General features: G+C 44.3%; 1 protein-coding gene across 1 annotated transcript in view; it reads right to left on the bottom strand.

The window, feature by feature from the left end:
• Positions 1 to 11,711: 11,711 nt before the first annotated feature.
• The window catches only part of LOC142487559 (collagen alpha-4(VI) chain-like), a 170,022-nt gene continuing 164,568 nt past the window's right edge, over positions 11,712 to 17,165 (bottom strand). Inside the window, exon 44 of the mRNA XM_075587082.1 lies at positions 11,712 to 12,742. Coding sequence (XP_075443197.1) covers positions 12,570 to 12,742 — 173 coding nt within the window. The 3' untranslated portion in view covers positions 11,712 to 12,569. The remainder of the gene's footprint in view (positions 12,743 to 17,165) is intronic.

Genomic DNA, 17,165 nt, shown 5'->3' with positions numbered 1-17,165 from the left:
TTAAGCTTGAGTCAGGGTATAATTAATGTTTCTCCTGTGAGCATTTCTTTTTTAACAGATTGAGTGTTGCCACTCACTAAATTTATCTGTGATGAGTTATAGATTGTTCCAGATAGGTGTATTAGCAATATTTTTTTGGGCTTGTTTAATGAATAAGTTAATAAGTTGTGTGTAGTCCCTTGCATATTTAGTATTATACAGATTTGTTGCATAGTATATTATAGTTTTTAGATAGTTATTGGATGCATTCATGTGCTCACACCCATGAATAGATTTACATGGATTTATATCAGGCCTGCCCAACTCGTAAAGTGAGAAGGGCCGAACTGCTCCAAGGAAAAAAAACTTGGGCCGCATGGGTTAAATCATCATCATCATCATCATCATCATCATCATCTTTCCTCCAGCACCTCTCATCATCATCATCATCCTCATATCTCCCCCAGAACCCCTCACTATCAACCTTTACGATACTCCCCATCTATCTCTCATAACCCCATCTCTCCCCCTCACCCACACAATACCCCCCTCCACATCAAACACACAATACCCCCTCCACATCCCCCCAGCCCATTCCATGTCAGCAGCCCCCCCCCCAAGTCAGCATCCCATGTCAGCATCCCCCCCCCACAAGTCAGCATCCCCCCCATGTCTCTTCCCTCAATATAACACTCTCTCCCCCTCCCCTAAATCACACCCTCCCCCCCTCCTCTCAATATGACACTCTTTCCCCCTCCCCTCAATATGACACTCTCTCCACCCCTACAACTCACATCATACCCTCCCCCTGCAACTCACATCACTCTCTCCCCCCCCTGCACCTGACATCACTTCCCCTCCCCTGCACCGCACATGTCAGCAGCCCCCCCCCTCACATGCCAGCAGCCCACCCCCCCTCACATGCCAGCAGCCCACCCCCCCTCACATGTCAGCAGCCCACCCCCCCATCACATGTCAGCAGCCCACCCCCCCTCAAATGTAAGCTGCCCACCCCCCTCACATGTCAGCAGCCCCCCCTCACATGCCAGCAGCCCACCCCCCTCACATGTCAGCAGCCCACCCCCCCTCACATGCCAGCAGCCCACCCCCCTCACATGTCAGCAGCCCACCCCCCCCTCACATGTCAGCAGCCCACCCCCCCTCACATGTCAGCAGCCCAGGCCCCCCTTAAACATGTCAGCAGCCCACCCCCCTCTCACATGTCAGCAGCCCACCCCCCCTCACATGTCAGCAGCCCACCCCCCCCTCACATGTCAGCAGCCCACCCCCCCCTCACATGTCAGCAGCCCACCCCCCCCTCACATGTCAGCAGCCCACCCCCTCACATGTCAGCAGCCCACCCCCCCTCACATGTCAGCAGCCCACCCCCTCACATGTCAGCAGCCCACCCCCCCCTCACATGTCAGCAGCCCACCCCCCCCTCACATGTCAGCAGCCCACCCCCCCCTCACATGTCAGCAGCCCACCCCCCCTCACGTCAGCAGCCCACCCCCTCACATGTCAGCAGCCCACCCCCCCTCACATGTCAGCAGCCCACCCCCCCTCACATGTCAGCAGCCTACCCCCCCCACCTCTGCACCAGCCCGTTTTTCACACCCACCCCCCACCAACCTGTTTTTCACCCCCACCCCCCACCAGACCGTTTTTCACCCCCACCCCCCACCAGACCGTTTTTCACTCCCCACCCCCCACCCCCCACCAGACCGTTTTTCACCCCCACCAGCCCGTTTTTCACCCCCACCCCCACCAGCTCGGGTACCTCTTTCAGATCAGCTCCCCGGTACTAAGCCCCGCCCCCGGCATCCTGCTATTGGAAAAAAAAAATTACTCACGGCTTCCTCCTCATGCTGCTGCCCCCGCGCACCGCAAAACCCGGGGGCGGGGAGGGGTGGTGGAGGGGGGGAATGAATCGCCGTCATTTTTTTAAACTTTTTTTTTAAACTTTTTTTTTTTTTTTTAATTTATTTAATTAATTAACTGGCGCCCGGCCGGAGTAATGCGGCCCGCGGGCCGTATGTTGTGCAGGCCTGATTTATATACATGGCTGTCAGCATAAATTCTATTTATTTATCTATCATTTATTGATCAGTATTAAATTATTAGTTTTTGTATTTATATGTACATTTGTAAATTTGATACATGCATTACTTGTTTTATGTGTATAACACTATCTCTCTACGTAGTATTTCAAGATTTTAGTTTGTGATCCAATTTGGTTGAGGACCTATAGGGTTAATGGTTAGGGTTATATGTAGGTGGTTCAAGAGACCCAAGATACAATCCCCTGTGGAAGCGTAGGGTGATGGAGGATGAGAGGTAGAGCCGGACATAACAAGCAGAAAGGAACATCAGATGCTGATAGTCCTGCGGGCAACATATATTGTGCAGTTGGACTGAAGAGTTTTCTCTGCATCTGTTGGCTGCCCTGTTGATTCTTTGCTACACTTTATCAATGCTTTTAACTTTTGTAACATTGTGAGTTTAACCAAGCTACTTTTTATGTTTTACATAATATATCTATTACTAAAATGATTATATTTTTCAAGTAACAAACCGGGACAAAATACAAAATTGTTTATTAATTATCTCTTACTCAAACACAGTCCACTCTCAACTCTCTTCCTCCTCTTACCTCATTCTCTCTCCCCTCTCTCATTTTCCCATGTAATTTCTCCACCTCTCCCCATCCCTCTCTTACACCCCCTCTTTTGCTCACTCACTTAATGCCCCTTCCTCTCACACTCAATCTCCCGCAACCCCACACTCAATACCCACCCTACTCACAAACCTCTCTCCCAACCTCCAATAATTCTCTCACTCACACACCTCCCCCCAAAGAAACACACACACATACACACACAATTTCACCCCTTCAAGACACCCCCTACACACATCTTCCCCTCCACCAAGAATCATTCATACACACTCCCCACCCTTCCCACCAAGAATCACACATACACTTTCACACCCTCAAGAATCATACATACTCACACACATCTTCCCCTCCCCCAAAATCACACACAAATACAGTTCCGCCCCAAGAATCACACACCCACACACCTTCCCCCCCAAAAATCACACACACACCTCCCCCTTGAGAATCACAAACCTCCCCCCCAAGAATCACATACACTTCCCCCCTCTAACACACACACATTGTATCCTAGGCACTCCATGTGAGTGTATTTATAATTACGTCTCAGATTGAATCAAATATTTTTGTCAACACAATATAGTACATTACACTTTTTTGTCTTCTCTCTTTTTTCCCATTTTTTGAGGTTGTGCTGTTTTTTCTCTTTTGTGTTTGGACTGTGTTCCTGGCCTTTTCCAGCAGCAATAATCAACGTTTTAGGAAACGTTTAGGGTAAACTACTATATGTATATATATATATTTTTTTACTTTTTACACTTATTATCTTGTACACAGAGGATTTTTATAGCGCTTCAAATTCTTATATTTTGTATACATAAGAATCAGTAAGCAAAAAAAGATTCCTGGCACTAGAGATAGGTGGACTTATCTGAATCCATTCCATGGATTTTCCTAGCCCAATCCGATCTGTAGAATAAAAGTCGCCTGGATTCTTCAAAATCCATTGCGGGGTCTCAGCCGCATAGATTTTGAAGAATCCGTCGATGGATTCAACTTAAATCAGAATCCACGGAACGTCTTTACATTGAATACGTTGACGCATTAAACTTGTATCCGTTTCGTAGATTCCAAACAATTCAAAACCGGAGGTAGAAATACTACCAGTTCCACTTCCTGCTTGCACACCGATTCTGGGTGTGCAGGGAGCGGGTGTGCAGGGTGCGGGTGTGGATTGGGGAAGGGAGAGGGAGAGAGCTTTTGTATTTTGTGAAAGTGGTGGTGGCAGCCAGAGCAGAGCGAGCTCTGCCCATGCCCCTCCTGTGAGACTGAGGAGGACTCGTTCTTCCAGCTCAGGCTCAGTTTACAGTGAGGGTGGAACAGCAACCCCAGCGGTAGGTTACCTCTTGATTTTCTTGCTGGTACCAAGCATAGGAGTAGCCATAGTACTGTGACTGCACTTGTAGGCCTGTGTGAACATGCCGCAGGAACCTGCTGCCTCTACGACTGTTCAGCCTGTGACAGAGGAACAGGTTGTGTTGGCGAGTGGCCCTGTCTTAGAGATAGCAGGCAGTAGTAAGAATTTGTGGCTATTGTCTATTTGTTGGAGACTGAGTTGTCAAGGCCACCTATTTCCTCTGTGTCATTGACCTCAACTGAATCTCTGAATACAGACAGAGATTGATGCGACTTCCTGTGCACATACCCAGATGTTGCTTTAGGGTTAGTGTAACAGGGACCTATCCCTGTTAAGAAACTTGCCTCTAATCCAGCAGTGTGCTGTTAAATTGCACTCCAGCAATCAGCCAGACTCCACCTGGCTGATTCGAACTATAGAAAAAGCTTGTTCCCAAACAGGAAGAGAGGATTCCTGAGCTCACAATTGGAGCTGACCCAGGAAGGACAGACCAGAGAGTTCCCTAGTCCACAACTGGGCTGACCTGGGGAACAAACAGATGTCTTGAGCTTCAAAGGGACTGCAGGCTGACAGCAAGACAAAGGGGACAAGACTTATAAACCGTCTTACAGTTAAGATGACCTTAGCAGCGAAGTTTCCTGTGGCTGAGTGTCCCAATGGCATGTTGAGTCACAGCTATGCGCCGGTGGTCATTTGGTTGCAGGGGATAACGTTGTGACCAAATGTCCCAGACCACAATATCTTTGCTCATGCATGTCTAGAACGTCACAAGTGTTTCAATACAAGATACAATATAGAAATGTCTCACTGTAAACACTGGTTTTCTTTGTTTAATATGACCTTGTACTTTGCATATTTTCATCAAAAGTAGCAGGTTCACACTTACTCAAAACAATGCACATTTAGCTACAGTTAGTTTCAGACCATTTTTAACGTGGAACATAAATACAATTAACTGTGGTTGATGCACACGCCGTATAGCTATATCTTTTTGATATTGTCCCATTCAAAACAGTACAGATAACCCTCTCTGAGATCTATCAGTATATCGCTTGCAAGTATCCATTCTACGTTAACAACAAAAAAGGATGGAAGAATTCTATTTGACACAATTTAAGCATTAATGATTGCTTTATTAAAATAGCATGCCTTAGGTTAAGGGGCCGGTAATCTGCACTTCTCCTGCCTTCTAAGGATATGTTCCATGCCGGCAATGTCCAAAAGAGAAAGCGATTGAATAGACCTTCCCAATCAACTATCATCAATCAGCCCCAGCCCACATACGTCCAGCCCCAGTACAAGTATAAACCGACCAACACCACCCCCACCCCCACCCCAACTACATGATCGACTCCTACAACCACGTGCAGCACACGTTTGATCAACTCATACAACGGGTTGAACCACAACCACACTTGCTGCCATCCAATTTTCGGCCTCAACCCATGGATAAGTAAGATATAAATTAAGTCTACATAGAACCGTCATTCCCCAATGAACCACATATGCATTCCATACAGGTTCCATGGAAACCGCATGCACAGAAATTCAATGACCTGCATATGCGTTCCATACAGGTTCCATAGAACATGCATGTGCACAGAGGAGCGAGCTTAGTGTAATTACTGTATTTATTTATTTTCTATTATTAGTAAATAACAATCTCACAATTATTTAGAAGTTTTTGTTTTTCTATCTCTCTAATTTATACTAATAAAATGTTCAACTTTTTTCAACTAATTCCTGTTACTTGCACGTTATATAACCCCCGCACCGCGAGGTTCAGTTTGTCTTCAGAATACGTTACAGCGCAGTACTTCCCAGAATAAGCCCTACGGTGCCTCAGTGTAATATTTTCTACTATAATAAACATGCTACATGTTTTGAGTAGGCAGAAATAAAGCTTGCAAATTACATGTATTGAATGCTGACATTTCTGATTAGTGACCCAATTTACATAACTTGCCCATTACATTCAAGTTCTACTATAGAAAAATACTGCATATCCTCCCCCCTCCATCATGCTTCTAATGTCCAGGACGTGGCTGTGCCTATAAGCAAACAAAGACTCACGTGGGAAATAACACTGGTAAATCTCCCAACAGGCTTTTATTCATGTGAAAGCAAGCCTCCTTCCTCCTGAGGTTCAATTTGTCTTCAGAATAAGATACAGTTCAGTACTTCCCAGTATAAGTCATACCGTGCCTCAGTGTAATCTTTTTGACTTTCCTCCTATAATAACCATGCTACGAGTTTTGAGTAGGCAAGATAAAGCTTGCAAATTACATTTTTTGAGTGCCAACATTAGTGATTACTGACCCAGCTGAAAGCACACCCAACATTCCAGACAGTGATGATGGAATGATGGCTATCAGCTCCTGTGAAACAGGGGCTGACCTGCAGGAAAGTGGCAGCCACAGCAGTTAATTGTGCTTGATTTCCAAAGCACACCTGCGGCACCTCGAAGGCAAAAACTCATCAGTATCCCTGTCCGTGAGGATCTAATAGATGACTTCCTGCTTTCAGTAATACCAGGGAAAACTTTGAAAGATATTTTACACACAGCAAGGGATACCCGAGTTAATTTGCCCTGCTAATATTTCAGCACCATGTGACTATTGATAGCTATGATCAGTGGTACAAATGTGAACTTTGATGGCTCCAGGGGTAAGAAGGCTATTTCCAGCAATGTGAGGAGAGCTATTTTAGAAGAATTTAAGCAGCAGTATAAATGAAAGACACAATCAATGGACTTTTACGGCATCAGAGGATGGTGGACTGTAACGATGCGCGGAACACGCCCCCTGCGGCGTGTTCCTTCCTTACCTGTTTACTTCTGATCGCCGCCCTCTAGCTGCGAGTCAAGATCCTGTGTCTTTAAGGATTCTGAAGCAAGCAACGCCATCTTGCTTCCTGGCAAATCCTGCCCTCTTCCTCCTGACAGGAAGTAAGCCTCTCTTTGACTTTATCTTTCCATTTAGTCTTTCGCTGCCTGCCCTGGTGCCTGCAAAGTACTACCCCAGTACTCTATGCTGTTCCTGCCTGAACTTCCTCTGGGACCTGTACTCATCTCCTTTGGATTCCGGAAGACTGGGATAGTCACTCATTCTACCACTGAGGTTAGTTTACCGTAGGGTAGTGTAGGTACCTGCTTAGTAGGGTTCACCTTGACGTGGTAGCAGGCTTATAATTCCTTGGCCAATGGATTAGACTAAGAACCCTTATGTTATGTTTAGTTTCGCTGCACCTTGCTGTTTCTGGCACTATGCCTTTAAGGAGGCTGGACGTCCTCCAAGAAGCAATGCCCTTGTGGATGTTACCTTGTGCCCTGGACTCTATCTCCCCTGCTCCTCACTTGTGGCTTACCCACAACCCCCGCGTTGGTTCCTGAGAACGCACGCACTCCCGCTCTGCTGTCAGAGCATGCGCGCACATGCAGCTGGATCACTCGTGTCTCTGAGCCAGGCACCGCACCTCCGGACGCATCACGCATTATCCTGCGCGCGGCGCGGCCACGTGACTACGTGCGCCGATCCCCAGCTGCGCAGCAACTTACTCCCTTCGTATCCCCTGCGGCCTCCCCACCTCGGTAACGGGTCCTTCCCTTTACTCACTGAGCCGCTCCTTCTCCCTATTACAATCTCACAATTATTTTACATTTGAACCTGTAAAAGATACAGTCAGAATATGTTGGTTAAAGAGGATTGTGTTATTATAAGAAGAGTGCAATTTTTGTTTTTTCATCCTTTTTTATGCAGATTTGACAGGCTGATCAACACCATGTTTGTGTAGGAAATACATCCAGCAAAAATGGATTATTAAGGTAATGTATGTGTTCCATTCAATTGGAAATACCATTACTGCGCATGCGTTCCATACAGTTTACACGTACAGTTCGCATACCGGTAGTACGCGCATGTGCAGAAATTTAATGACCCGCATATGCTTTCCATACAGGCTATATAGAACACTCACACGCAGTTTATCGATAGTATGCGTTCCATGTAGTGTAATTCATGCATCTATTTCTTCTCGATTATTATTAATAAATAACAATTATTTTACAGGTGAAACTGTACAAGAGACCGGAAGAAGATGTCAATTGGAGAAGATTGTATTATTATAAAAAAAAAACTTTTAGTATTGTAAAGTAGAAAAATGCTTTTTAGTTATCAGAAGTTTTTTTTACAGGAAAAAGTGGTGGGTTAAATTGAAATAAATGGGATATCATATGAAAGGAAGGGGAATAAGGGGTGGGTTACATTGCATTTAGAGTAGAGACACACTAGCGCCGCCTATCATTACTGCAGAGTATTACACCTGCTGCTAAACTCCATTTTTCCTGCCGAAGCGGTTGCGGGGCCGCAAATTGCAAATAAAACCACTTGGTTTTTTCGTGGATCCAAAAACAGTACGTCTTACTACATCTATAATTATACTGCTAAGCCATTGCTTTGGGAATGCCCCTGAGAATATGTACGGTATAACATGGAAGAGAGAATCTCATAACAGTATTCCTGGAGTGTACACCCTGCAACTGGCTAGTGGTTATATTTACAATAAAGTTTAATGTGATAAAGATATAGGCAAGCATTTCATACAGAATTCTTCAGATAGGGAGAAGCCATTCCTATGGGACTCATTTTAGGATATAGCACTTCATCAGGGTGCAATCATATTACCTTTTCAACTCATATAATTAAGTAATAATCCCCGAAGAACAGGGCATTATTGGCTAGTAATGCCCCTGTTCTGAGGGGATTATTACTATCATAGGCAAATATAGGCCTTTTTTCATAAAATAAGACACTTTTGTAAAGATATATATAACTCGGAACTATGCTGATGCACCTGTGTAGGAAAAATAAGTAAAGTAGCAAATGAGAGGGGAGAGAGGTGGGGGGGGGGGAGAGAGGTGAGGAGGGGGGGGAGAGAGGTGAGGAGGGGGGAGAAGAGAGGTGAGGCGGGGTGAAGAGAGGTGAGGGGGAGAGGATAGAGAGGTGAGGGGGGGTGAAGAGAGGTGAGGGGGAGAGGATAGAGAGGTGAGGGGGAGAGGGCGGAGGAGAGATAGGTGAGTGGGGATTGAGAGAGGTGGTGGAGGAGGGGAGAGGTGACAGGGGGAGAGGTGACAGGGGGAGAGGTGAGGGGGGGAGCGATTTGAGGGAGGGAGCGAGCGAGCGTGAGGAGAGAGGTGAGGAGTAGGGGTAGGGAGAGGTGTTGACGGGGAAAAAGGGGTGAGAAGAGGGGAGGGGTGGGTTAAGGGGAGAATGGGAAGAGAATTGGGGGGACAGTGATTTTAACTACAAACTAAAAAAAAAACACAGATAAAAATTACCTTAGCAGAAGCTATACAAGTGGTGGAAGAAATATTACTTTGTTGCAAGTAACAAAGTTACTATTTGCGACCCGCCAGCTTCTGACAGCACTAGCAGGCGGGGGGGGGGGGGAGTTGGTAGAGGGGGGGAGTGGGAGGGAGAGAGCGTGCATGTACTGTGTAAGATAGCGTGCATGTGCTGTGAGAGAGCATCTATGTACTGTGAGAGAGCCTGCATGTGCTGTGAGAGCCTGCATGTGCTGTGAGAGAGAGCCTGCATGTGCTGAGAGAGCATCCATGTGCTGTGAGAGAGAGCCTGCATGTTCTGTGAGAGAGCCTGCATGTTCTGTGAGAGAGCCTGCATGTGCTGTGAGAGAGAGCCTGCATGTGCTGTGAGAGAGAGCCTGCATGTGCTGTGAGAGAGGCCTGCATGTGCTGTGAGAGCCTGCATGTGCTGTGAGAGCCTGCATGTGCTGTGAGAGAGAGCCTGCATGTGCTGTGAGAGAGCCTGCATGTGCTGTGAGAGAGAGCCTGCATGTGCTGTGAGAGAGCCTGCATGTGCTGTGAGAGAGCCTGCATGTGCTGTGAGAGAGAGCCTGCATGTGCTGTGAGAGAGCCTGCATGTGCTGTGAGAGAGAGCCTGCATGTGCTGTGAGAGAGCCTGCATGTGCTGTGAGAGAGCCTGCATGTGCTGTGAGAGAGAGCCTGCATGTGCTGTGAGAGAGCCTGCATGTGCTGTGAGAGAGAGCCTGCATGTGCTGTAAGAGGAGAGGAACAGAGATGCCGCGCTCCCCTGTATCTCTGAAAGGTGAGTTGGCATGTTGCCAAAAATTCCGGGCATTACTGAATGAATAATGCCCGTAATTCTAACCAATCAGAGAGCAGGGATTTCAGTAATGCCTGGAATTTTACTGCTTTAGCCTATAATTGTTTAATCAGATACAACGATATAATATATATTTATATATAATGTTACTATTCCATCCATTGCATTAACAGTAGAGACATGTTAATCTGTTGGCTGTGACTCCACTTCTCTATCCTAACTACTTTCATTTAAAGCAGCAATTCTGCTTTTTTTTTTTTTTGTTCTAAGATCGTAGCAAGGGGACTCTGGAGTCGAACTGTGTTAATTTAATCTCCGCAGATCCACTGCTTCTTGAGATACTTACCTTTGTAGGAGGTGCCTGTAGCTCTTGGCAGGTTCAAATATCCTGGTAATTACGGCCAATAGAAAGCCATTTCAATAGCCCCACCCAGCCATGTTGGAGCTTCCGCCAGCACAGAGATAACGGGCACCCACTATGGAGGTAAATATCTTGGGAAGTAGGGATCCCACTGGCTGATATTAACACGGTTCAGCCCCGGAGACCCCATGCTTGAAACTTTTTGTTTTTAAGTGTTTTTAAGTGTCACCATGTTCTGTTGCTTTCAAGTATCAGCTTTCAGATGACCAAGAAATACAATTATAATTATCTACTGTACCTTCAGCTCTTTACCCAGTCAAGTTCTGAATCCATGAACATTTTTCAGCAAACATCATCCCAGATGATGCTGTGTTGCCTTAAATCCAACTTTTTCCAAAAGAAGCTCCTAATATTGCCACCTAAGCTAGATCACATTCATCTCTTCAAAAGCTATAAAACAGCATCACTCACGTTGACTTCTGCATCCTTCTAACGTCCGGATTCCCTGCCTCACAACTGCATCGGAATAAAAACCTTTTCAGTAGCAATAAAAACATAATGATGTTTATGTGAACCAATGAAAAACGTGCTTTGATGCACTGATGTAAGACCTTTGCCAACCACGCATCTTACATCTGGCATAGAGAAAAAAGGATATGTATAACAAGAGGCGCCCTTCCACAGAAGAATACTTTCCTTCTCCTACAACCACTACGTCTGGAGCCTATCCCTGGCTATCCAACTGGTTGGATATATATCCTTTTTTTATCAACAGGCGCCTCTTGTTATACATATCCTTTTTTCTCTGTTATCATCCTGAGCAGGGGGGGTCAGCAATTGTATTTCGGGCAGCCCCTTGCATGTGGATTATTATCCCCATCTAAGGTTTCACAATATATATTGTTTTAACTTCCAAGTTAGCGCTACCTAATCTGTGTTTTTTTAACATCTGGCATAGGCTTTAAATAATGATGTGCAGGTTTGCGGGTTCAAAATCCAAACTTCAAAGTTCGTTCACGGAACAAGGTCATGAGATTGAGCAAAAAATTTTTTTTTTTAAATACAGGCCAACGCCTCCGAAAAATGAATTGAAGGATGAGCTTGTGGATGATAAGAAAAGAGTGATGGGTTAAAAACATGAGCAAACTATACACGCCAAGTTCCCATTGTTTATTTTTTAAGAAAGGGACAACAAAAAAAGACTTTAAATCACATTAAATGAATTTATTCACATGGCAAAATCTGAGAAGAGGGAAGTAGAAGACGATACAAACAAAATCAGTTTAGTCTCATTTGGGAATATTCGTTAAACTGTTGCATAGCATCAATTGGGCCGTAACACACGGAGGCTGCCATTGACTTCAGTGGGAGTTTCCATGAGATAGTGCCCAGATTGACACAAAAATATTTTAATGAATAACACCCAATGTGCTATATTTTCTTACAACAAATGCGTGTATTTAAGGACATTCAATTTAGCACCTTTGAAACTACTGTACAGTTTGCATTACAATAATACAATGACATTTTTCGTTTCAACTACATTTTCCTGTTTTTTGTTTTTGTTTTTTTTAAACAGATCTTCTTCTGCACACAGGCTTGAATGATAAATGCTCGAGGTATTTTTAAGTAATGAAAATGTGCAAAAAAAGACACCCGGGATCCCCCAAATCTCAACCACAGTGCTGCAGCTCCGGAACCCCCCTTGTCTCCCCTTCCCCCCACCTGTGCCACATCCCCTCTCCCGTTCCCATGTGGACAAATTGCTTTGTAGCTCAGCGACTGTGGGATCCCCGGCGGAAAGCAGAGGGATCACAGATCAGCTGCAGAGGACCCCTCGGTTCAGGTAACTAAAAACTAAGTCCCGTCTCCCATAAAAAAAAGCGAACAGGTGGGGCTGCTTTAATATATATATAAATATATATATATTTTAAACTTTTTTTTTTATCCAGGGAAAGATACTTCAATAATTTAAATAGCTTTTTTTTCATTCTAAACATTTGAGCACATGATTCTTTATTTAATGGAAGCACTAATGTGCAAATGTTTTACAACACGTTAGGATGCAGACAAGCAGAGGCCCTCACACTGCTCCTGAGTTTCAAAACGATTTTTGTTTCCTCCACAGCCACCGTACCAGAACTGTACACATTCATTCTGCTCTGCGATATAATGCCACTTCAGGACGTACTGCTGACAATCGCCTTCCTCTTGCCTTAATGTGCAGATATCTAGAAACAATAAACAATGGGGTACACTGATCAAATGGCAGCTGGTTTTAACACAGCGTTAATCAGTATACGTGTTGTATGGCATGGCAATCAACATGATGTTACATAGCAATTGCTGTGTTATTTATTTCTTCCAATATGTAAGATAGGATATTAATCAAGAAATCGTCACCTAAATTATAATTATCTTATATTTGGTAAGTAGTATAATACTGTAGTTATGCTGGGAAATACCACAATGTTATTCAACATATCCATAAATTATACACATTTATTAGGTATCAAAGTTCACATTTCTAATAGCCTTATTGGTTCTGGCGAAGTGTAAATTTGTTGCAAGTTGTAAAACCTTTAAATAGACCAACAGAAAAATTCTTCTTAGATATACACTAAGTGGTACGAAATGAAAAACCCGGAGGTCTCCCCACACATATACCGACAATTGTCTGCATATGAAGAAGAGATCTTTGAAAGCTATAGCATTTATAAAGTAGTGTACTTTTCTGCAGGTCAATTAAAATGTATAATATTACATTAACACATAAAGTCAATGGGGCTCACAAAACTATCAACAATAAAGGATTAAAAGCAATTATTTCAAAATCAGAACCATAATAATTATAATTATTTAAAACAAATCTAATCCAGGCTCATCGCTGGCAATAATAAAAGTTATGCATTACCTAGAACCAAAATACCATACACACAAAATACTCCACACTTCTAGGTCTCCCCTACAATAAATATCAAAGTATAAATAACACAAATCCAAAGTATCACTAGATATGCAAAGGAACATAATGATACGATTTTGAGCTTTTTGAAATGGTTCTCACTTCTTACGTAAGATGCTATTATTATTCATAGCCAACAGCACGCCATTATTAACGCAAAAATGCTCAATGTACACGTTCTCTCTCCCCCCCCCCCCCCCCAAAACCTAATTTTAATCATTTGTTTTTCAGGAGTCGTTTCTGCCTACAGTTACCTTATTATATATATATGGGAAATAAGACCGTTTTGTGCATTGTATGACTGAGTAATTTTCCTTTATTGAGCTCTGCTTTGTGATTCTACCCATATACGGCTGGAGAACACATTCACTAATTGGATACAGAACTGAATAATAAGTGTTATTAAACATTTCTGATAGAGGAGTAACTGATGGTCTTCACAAGAGGCTCATCATATTTGGGAATGCTCCCATAGAAATGTAAGGGAGCTATTTTAATAAGCACAGTAACTACACAAAGAGTGAATGCACAAAACCTGACCATAGGAGGGACTCCCTTGACAATAAGGTGTCAGCATATTACAAGTAAGTTAGGAAAGATCATCTAAATCAAGAAAAGAGACTCATTCTCCTACAAATAAACAGATAACAGGCTTTATCGTTAATAAAATGCTCTTTCTGGCCCGAAAAGGCATACCATGAAGTTAACTTAAAGAGGCAATCCATGTCATTTTTATATAGGATTGAAGGATTGAACCCCATTACTTTCAGCTCCAGGGACTCCCTGCTTCCAAAGATACTTACCTCTGTATTAGGTGCCAGTAGCCTCTTCAGGATTCACATTACGGCTGCTTTTCAAAGCTGTAGGCCAATAATAAGCCGTGACATCACTCAGCGTGGCTTCCTATTGGCCCATGTGATGCAGGAGCTTTACACTGCAGAAAACTGCAGAGAGATCCCGGCACCCCCTTTGGAGGTGAGTATCTTTGGAGGCAGGGGATCCTCTGAGCTAAAATGTATGTGGTTCAGCTCACACAGCCCCCTGCTTCAACCCTGTATTTAAAAATAAAATGCTTGGACTACCCCTTTAAGTTAACGGAGCTCTGTGGATTTAGCCCAGAAAAGGTAAAGACATTGGCCAGACTTGCCAAATAATAAAGCAGGCAGCTTTGGATGGCAATCCAAGTTTTTATTCAAAACATGCTTGTTACTTCACTCATTGAAGACCAAAATCAGCACAGTTTTGTATTTTTGTATCTAGTTTACCAGATGTTAAGAAGGCAAATTATTATTTTCTAATATTTTTGGTGATTTTGCTATCACCTTGTTAACTAAAATGCAATTATTTTATGTTTATGTTTTGATTTAAAATACATTAATGTCATTTTATTACGATCTCAACCCTACAAACAACTTTAGTGCAGAAATTGATTTATACATTATATTTACCTTGTAAGAACAATATTCAATAACATCATATCTGGGATCTTTTTTAAAACCAATATGTACACAAAGGAATGTTGATGTAAAAATATCTGCTAAACATAAATGGTAAAATACGGTACATGAAAGTTGTTGAATCTTATTCATACTCAGAACTTGCTGCAATTCTTTTTTTAGTATACAGAATGTCTATAAAATATAATAACATAAAGGCAGAATATGCTCTCAAAACTGTGGTTTTCTGGTTGCATTGCGACTGCCTGATTAGATGTTAAGAAAATAATGCTGTTACCTAGAAAATAAATGATTGCATTACTGTAGAATTTGAGATTTTAGACCAATGACTCACATATTCAGCAGAAAATATAAACGGGGTTACAAAGGAAAGAATAAATTAATTCATTCTGTTGGTCAAAAAATGTCTGACTAAACTGTATTTGACAGTTATACCACCTTTGCAAAGAATTAGTTTGGCGCCTCACCAAGTACATCAGAGACTGAACTACTGTAGTGCTAAGGTGTCTCTGGTTAGGTTGACCAGATTTTCAAATTTAAAAACCGGGACACATTAAAAATACTTATAAAACCAATTAAATCACAAACTGCGCCCCACCCTTTCTCACTCTCCCCCTCTCTTCCCCCTCCCCCTCCCCCTCCTCTCTTCCCATCCTCTTTGTCCTTCCCCATCATCTCTTACCCCCTCCCCCATCATCTCTTACCCCTTCCCCATCCTCTCTCCCCCTTGCCCCCATCCTCCTCCGCCCCATCCTCTCTTCCCCCTCCATCCTCTCTGTCTCCTCACCATCTCTTCCCCTTCCCTCTACCCCATCCTCTCTTCCCACCTCCCCCTTAATCTCTATTCTCCCACCAACCATCTTCTCTCTCTACTCCATCCTCTCTCTCTTTCTCCCCATTTATACACAGATATAACACCATATACACACACACCAAACATGCAACATTAGTGTAATTCACACAAGTGCCATATACAAACACCCTTACACACCTACACACACTCTTACAAACACACACACACTGTAGAGAGGAGCCGGGAGATCAAGGGAAGAGCAGCTATGGAGGTCTCTGCAGCAGAGCCGCCTACTTGAGGGATACCCCAGCTGCGGACCTCCCTCATTGACTGTTTCATGCCGAGCTTCTGATTCTGGCGGGCCCAACTACTTTGTCCGGCCAGTGCCGTCAACAAGGGGGGAGAGCCGGGGCAGTTGTCCCGGCCCGGAGGCTTCGGGGGGCCCAGCCGGCCGGTGCACACAGTTGGACCTGATCTCTTGCCGGGCCCCAGCTGTCCGAGCGCCGCTCGTGTCCAGTTAATGGACCTCCCTCGGTACAGCAGCTGCCTTTCTCCGCTGTTGTTGCAGCCTCCCGTGCAGACCCCGCCCCCATGCCAGAAGTTTGGCGGCTTGTAGGCATTGCACAGAAGGCGCGCGCAATGTGCAGCAGAGGAGGTGATGTGAGGTACAAGTGGGGGGGAGGTACAAGGGGGGATGTGAGGTACAAGGGGGGATGTGAGGTACAAGGGAGGGGGAGTGATGTGACATACAAGGGGGGTGATGTGAGATAAGGTACAATGGGGTGTGAGGTACTTGGGGGTGACATGAGGTACAAGGGGGGAGGTGATGTCAGGTACAAGGGTTTGTGTGTGTGTTGCATTTTATGTGTGTGTGTTGCAATGTGTGTTTGTATGTTGCATTTTGTGTGTATGGGAGTGGGGGTAATTATTGTGGGCTAGATTGAGGGAATGGGAGTTAATGAAAGGGGGTAATTAAGTGATAGCGGAGAGAGGGGGTGGAAGAAGGAGGTGGGGGGGGTTGGGGAGAGTGAGGGAAATACACGTGCAGAGGGGAAAATAGAGGAGGTGGCTCACGAGGGTGTGAACGGTGGGGGCTCACAAGGCCACCGACACATGAGGGGGCCCCGGTCTAAACTCTAGTCCTGGGCCCCATGAAATCTGTCGGCGGCCTTGTGTCCAGCCGCCGGGACCCCTGCAGCCACCAGGCCCAGCCAGATGCCTAGACCAACCCCAAGGTAAGTCTGTGTTTATTTGTGGGGTTTTGTTATATGTATTTGGGGGGTGTTTTTTTTTTTTTAATATGTATTTGTGGGTTGTGTTTTTTAAATATGTATTTGGGGGTGGTTTTTTAAAATATGTATTTGGGGGGATTTATATGTATTTGGGTGTGGGGTTATATGTATTTGGGGCATATTTGTTTATATGTATTTGGGGGGTGG

The sequence above is a fragment of the Ascaphus truei genome, chromosome 2 (assembly GCF_040206685.1).
Source record: "Ascaphus truei isolate aAscTru1 chromosome 2, aAscTru1.hap1, whole genome shotgun sequence".
In the NCBI taxonomy this organism is placed as follows: Eukaryota; Metazoa; Chordata; class Amphibia; order Anura; family Ascaphidae; genus Ascaphus; species Ascaphus truei.
The sequence above is the reverse complement of the archived record's forward strand: the minus strand, read 5'-3'. Positions and strand labels throughout refer to the sequence as shown.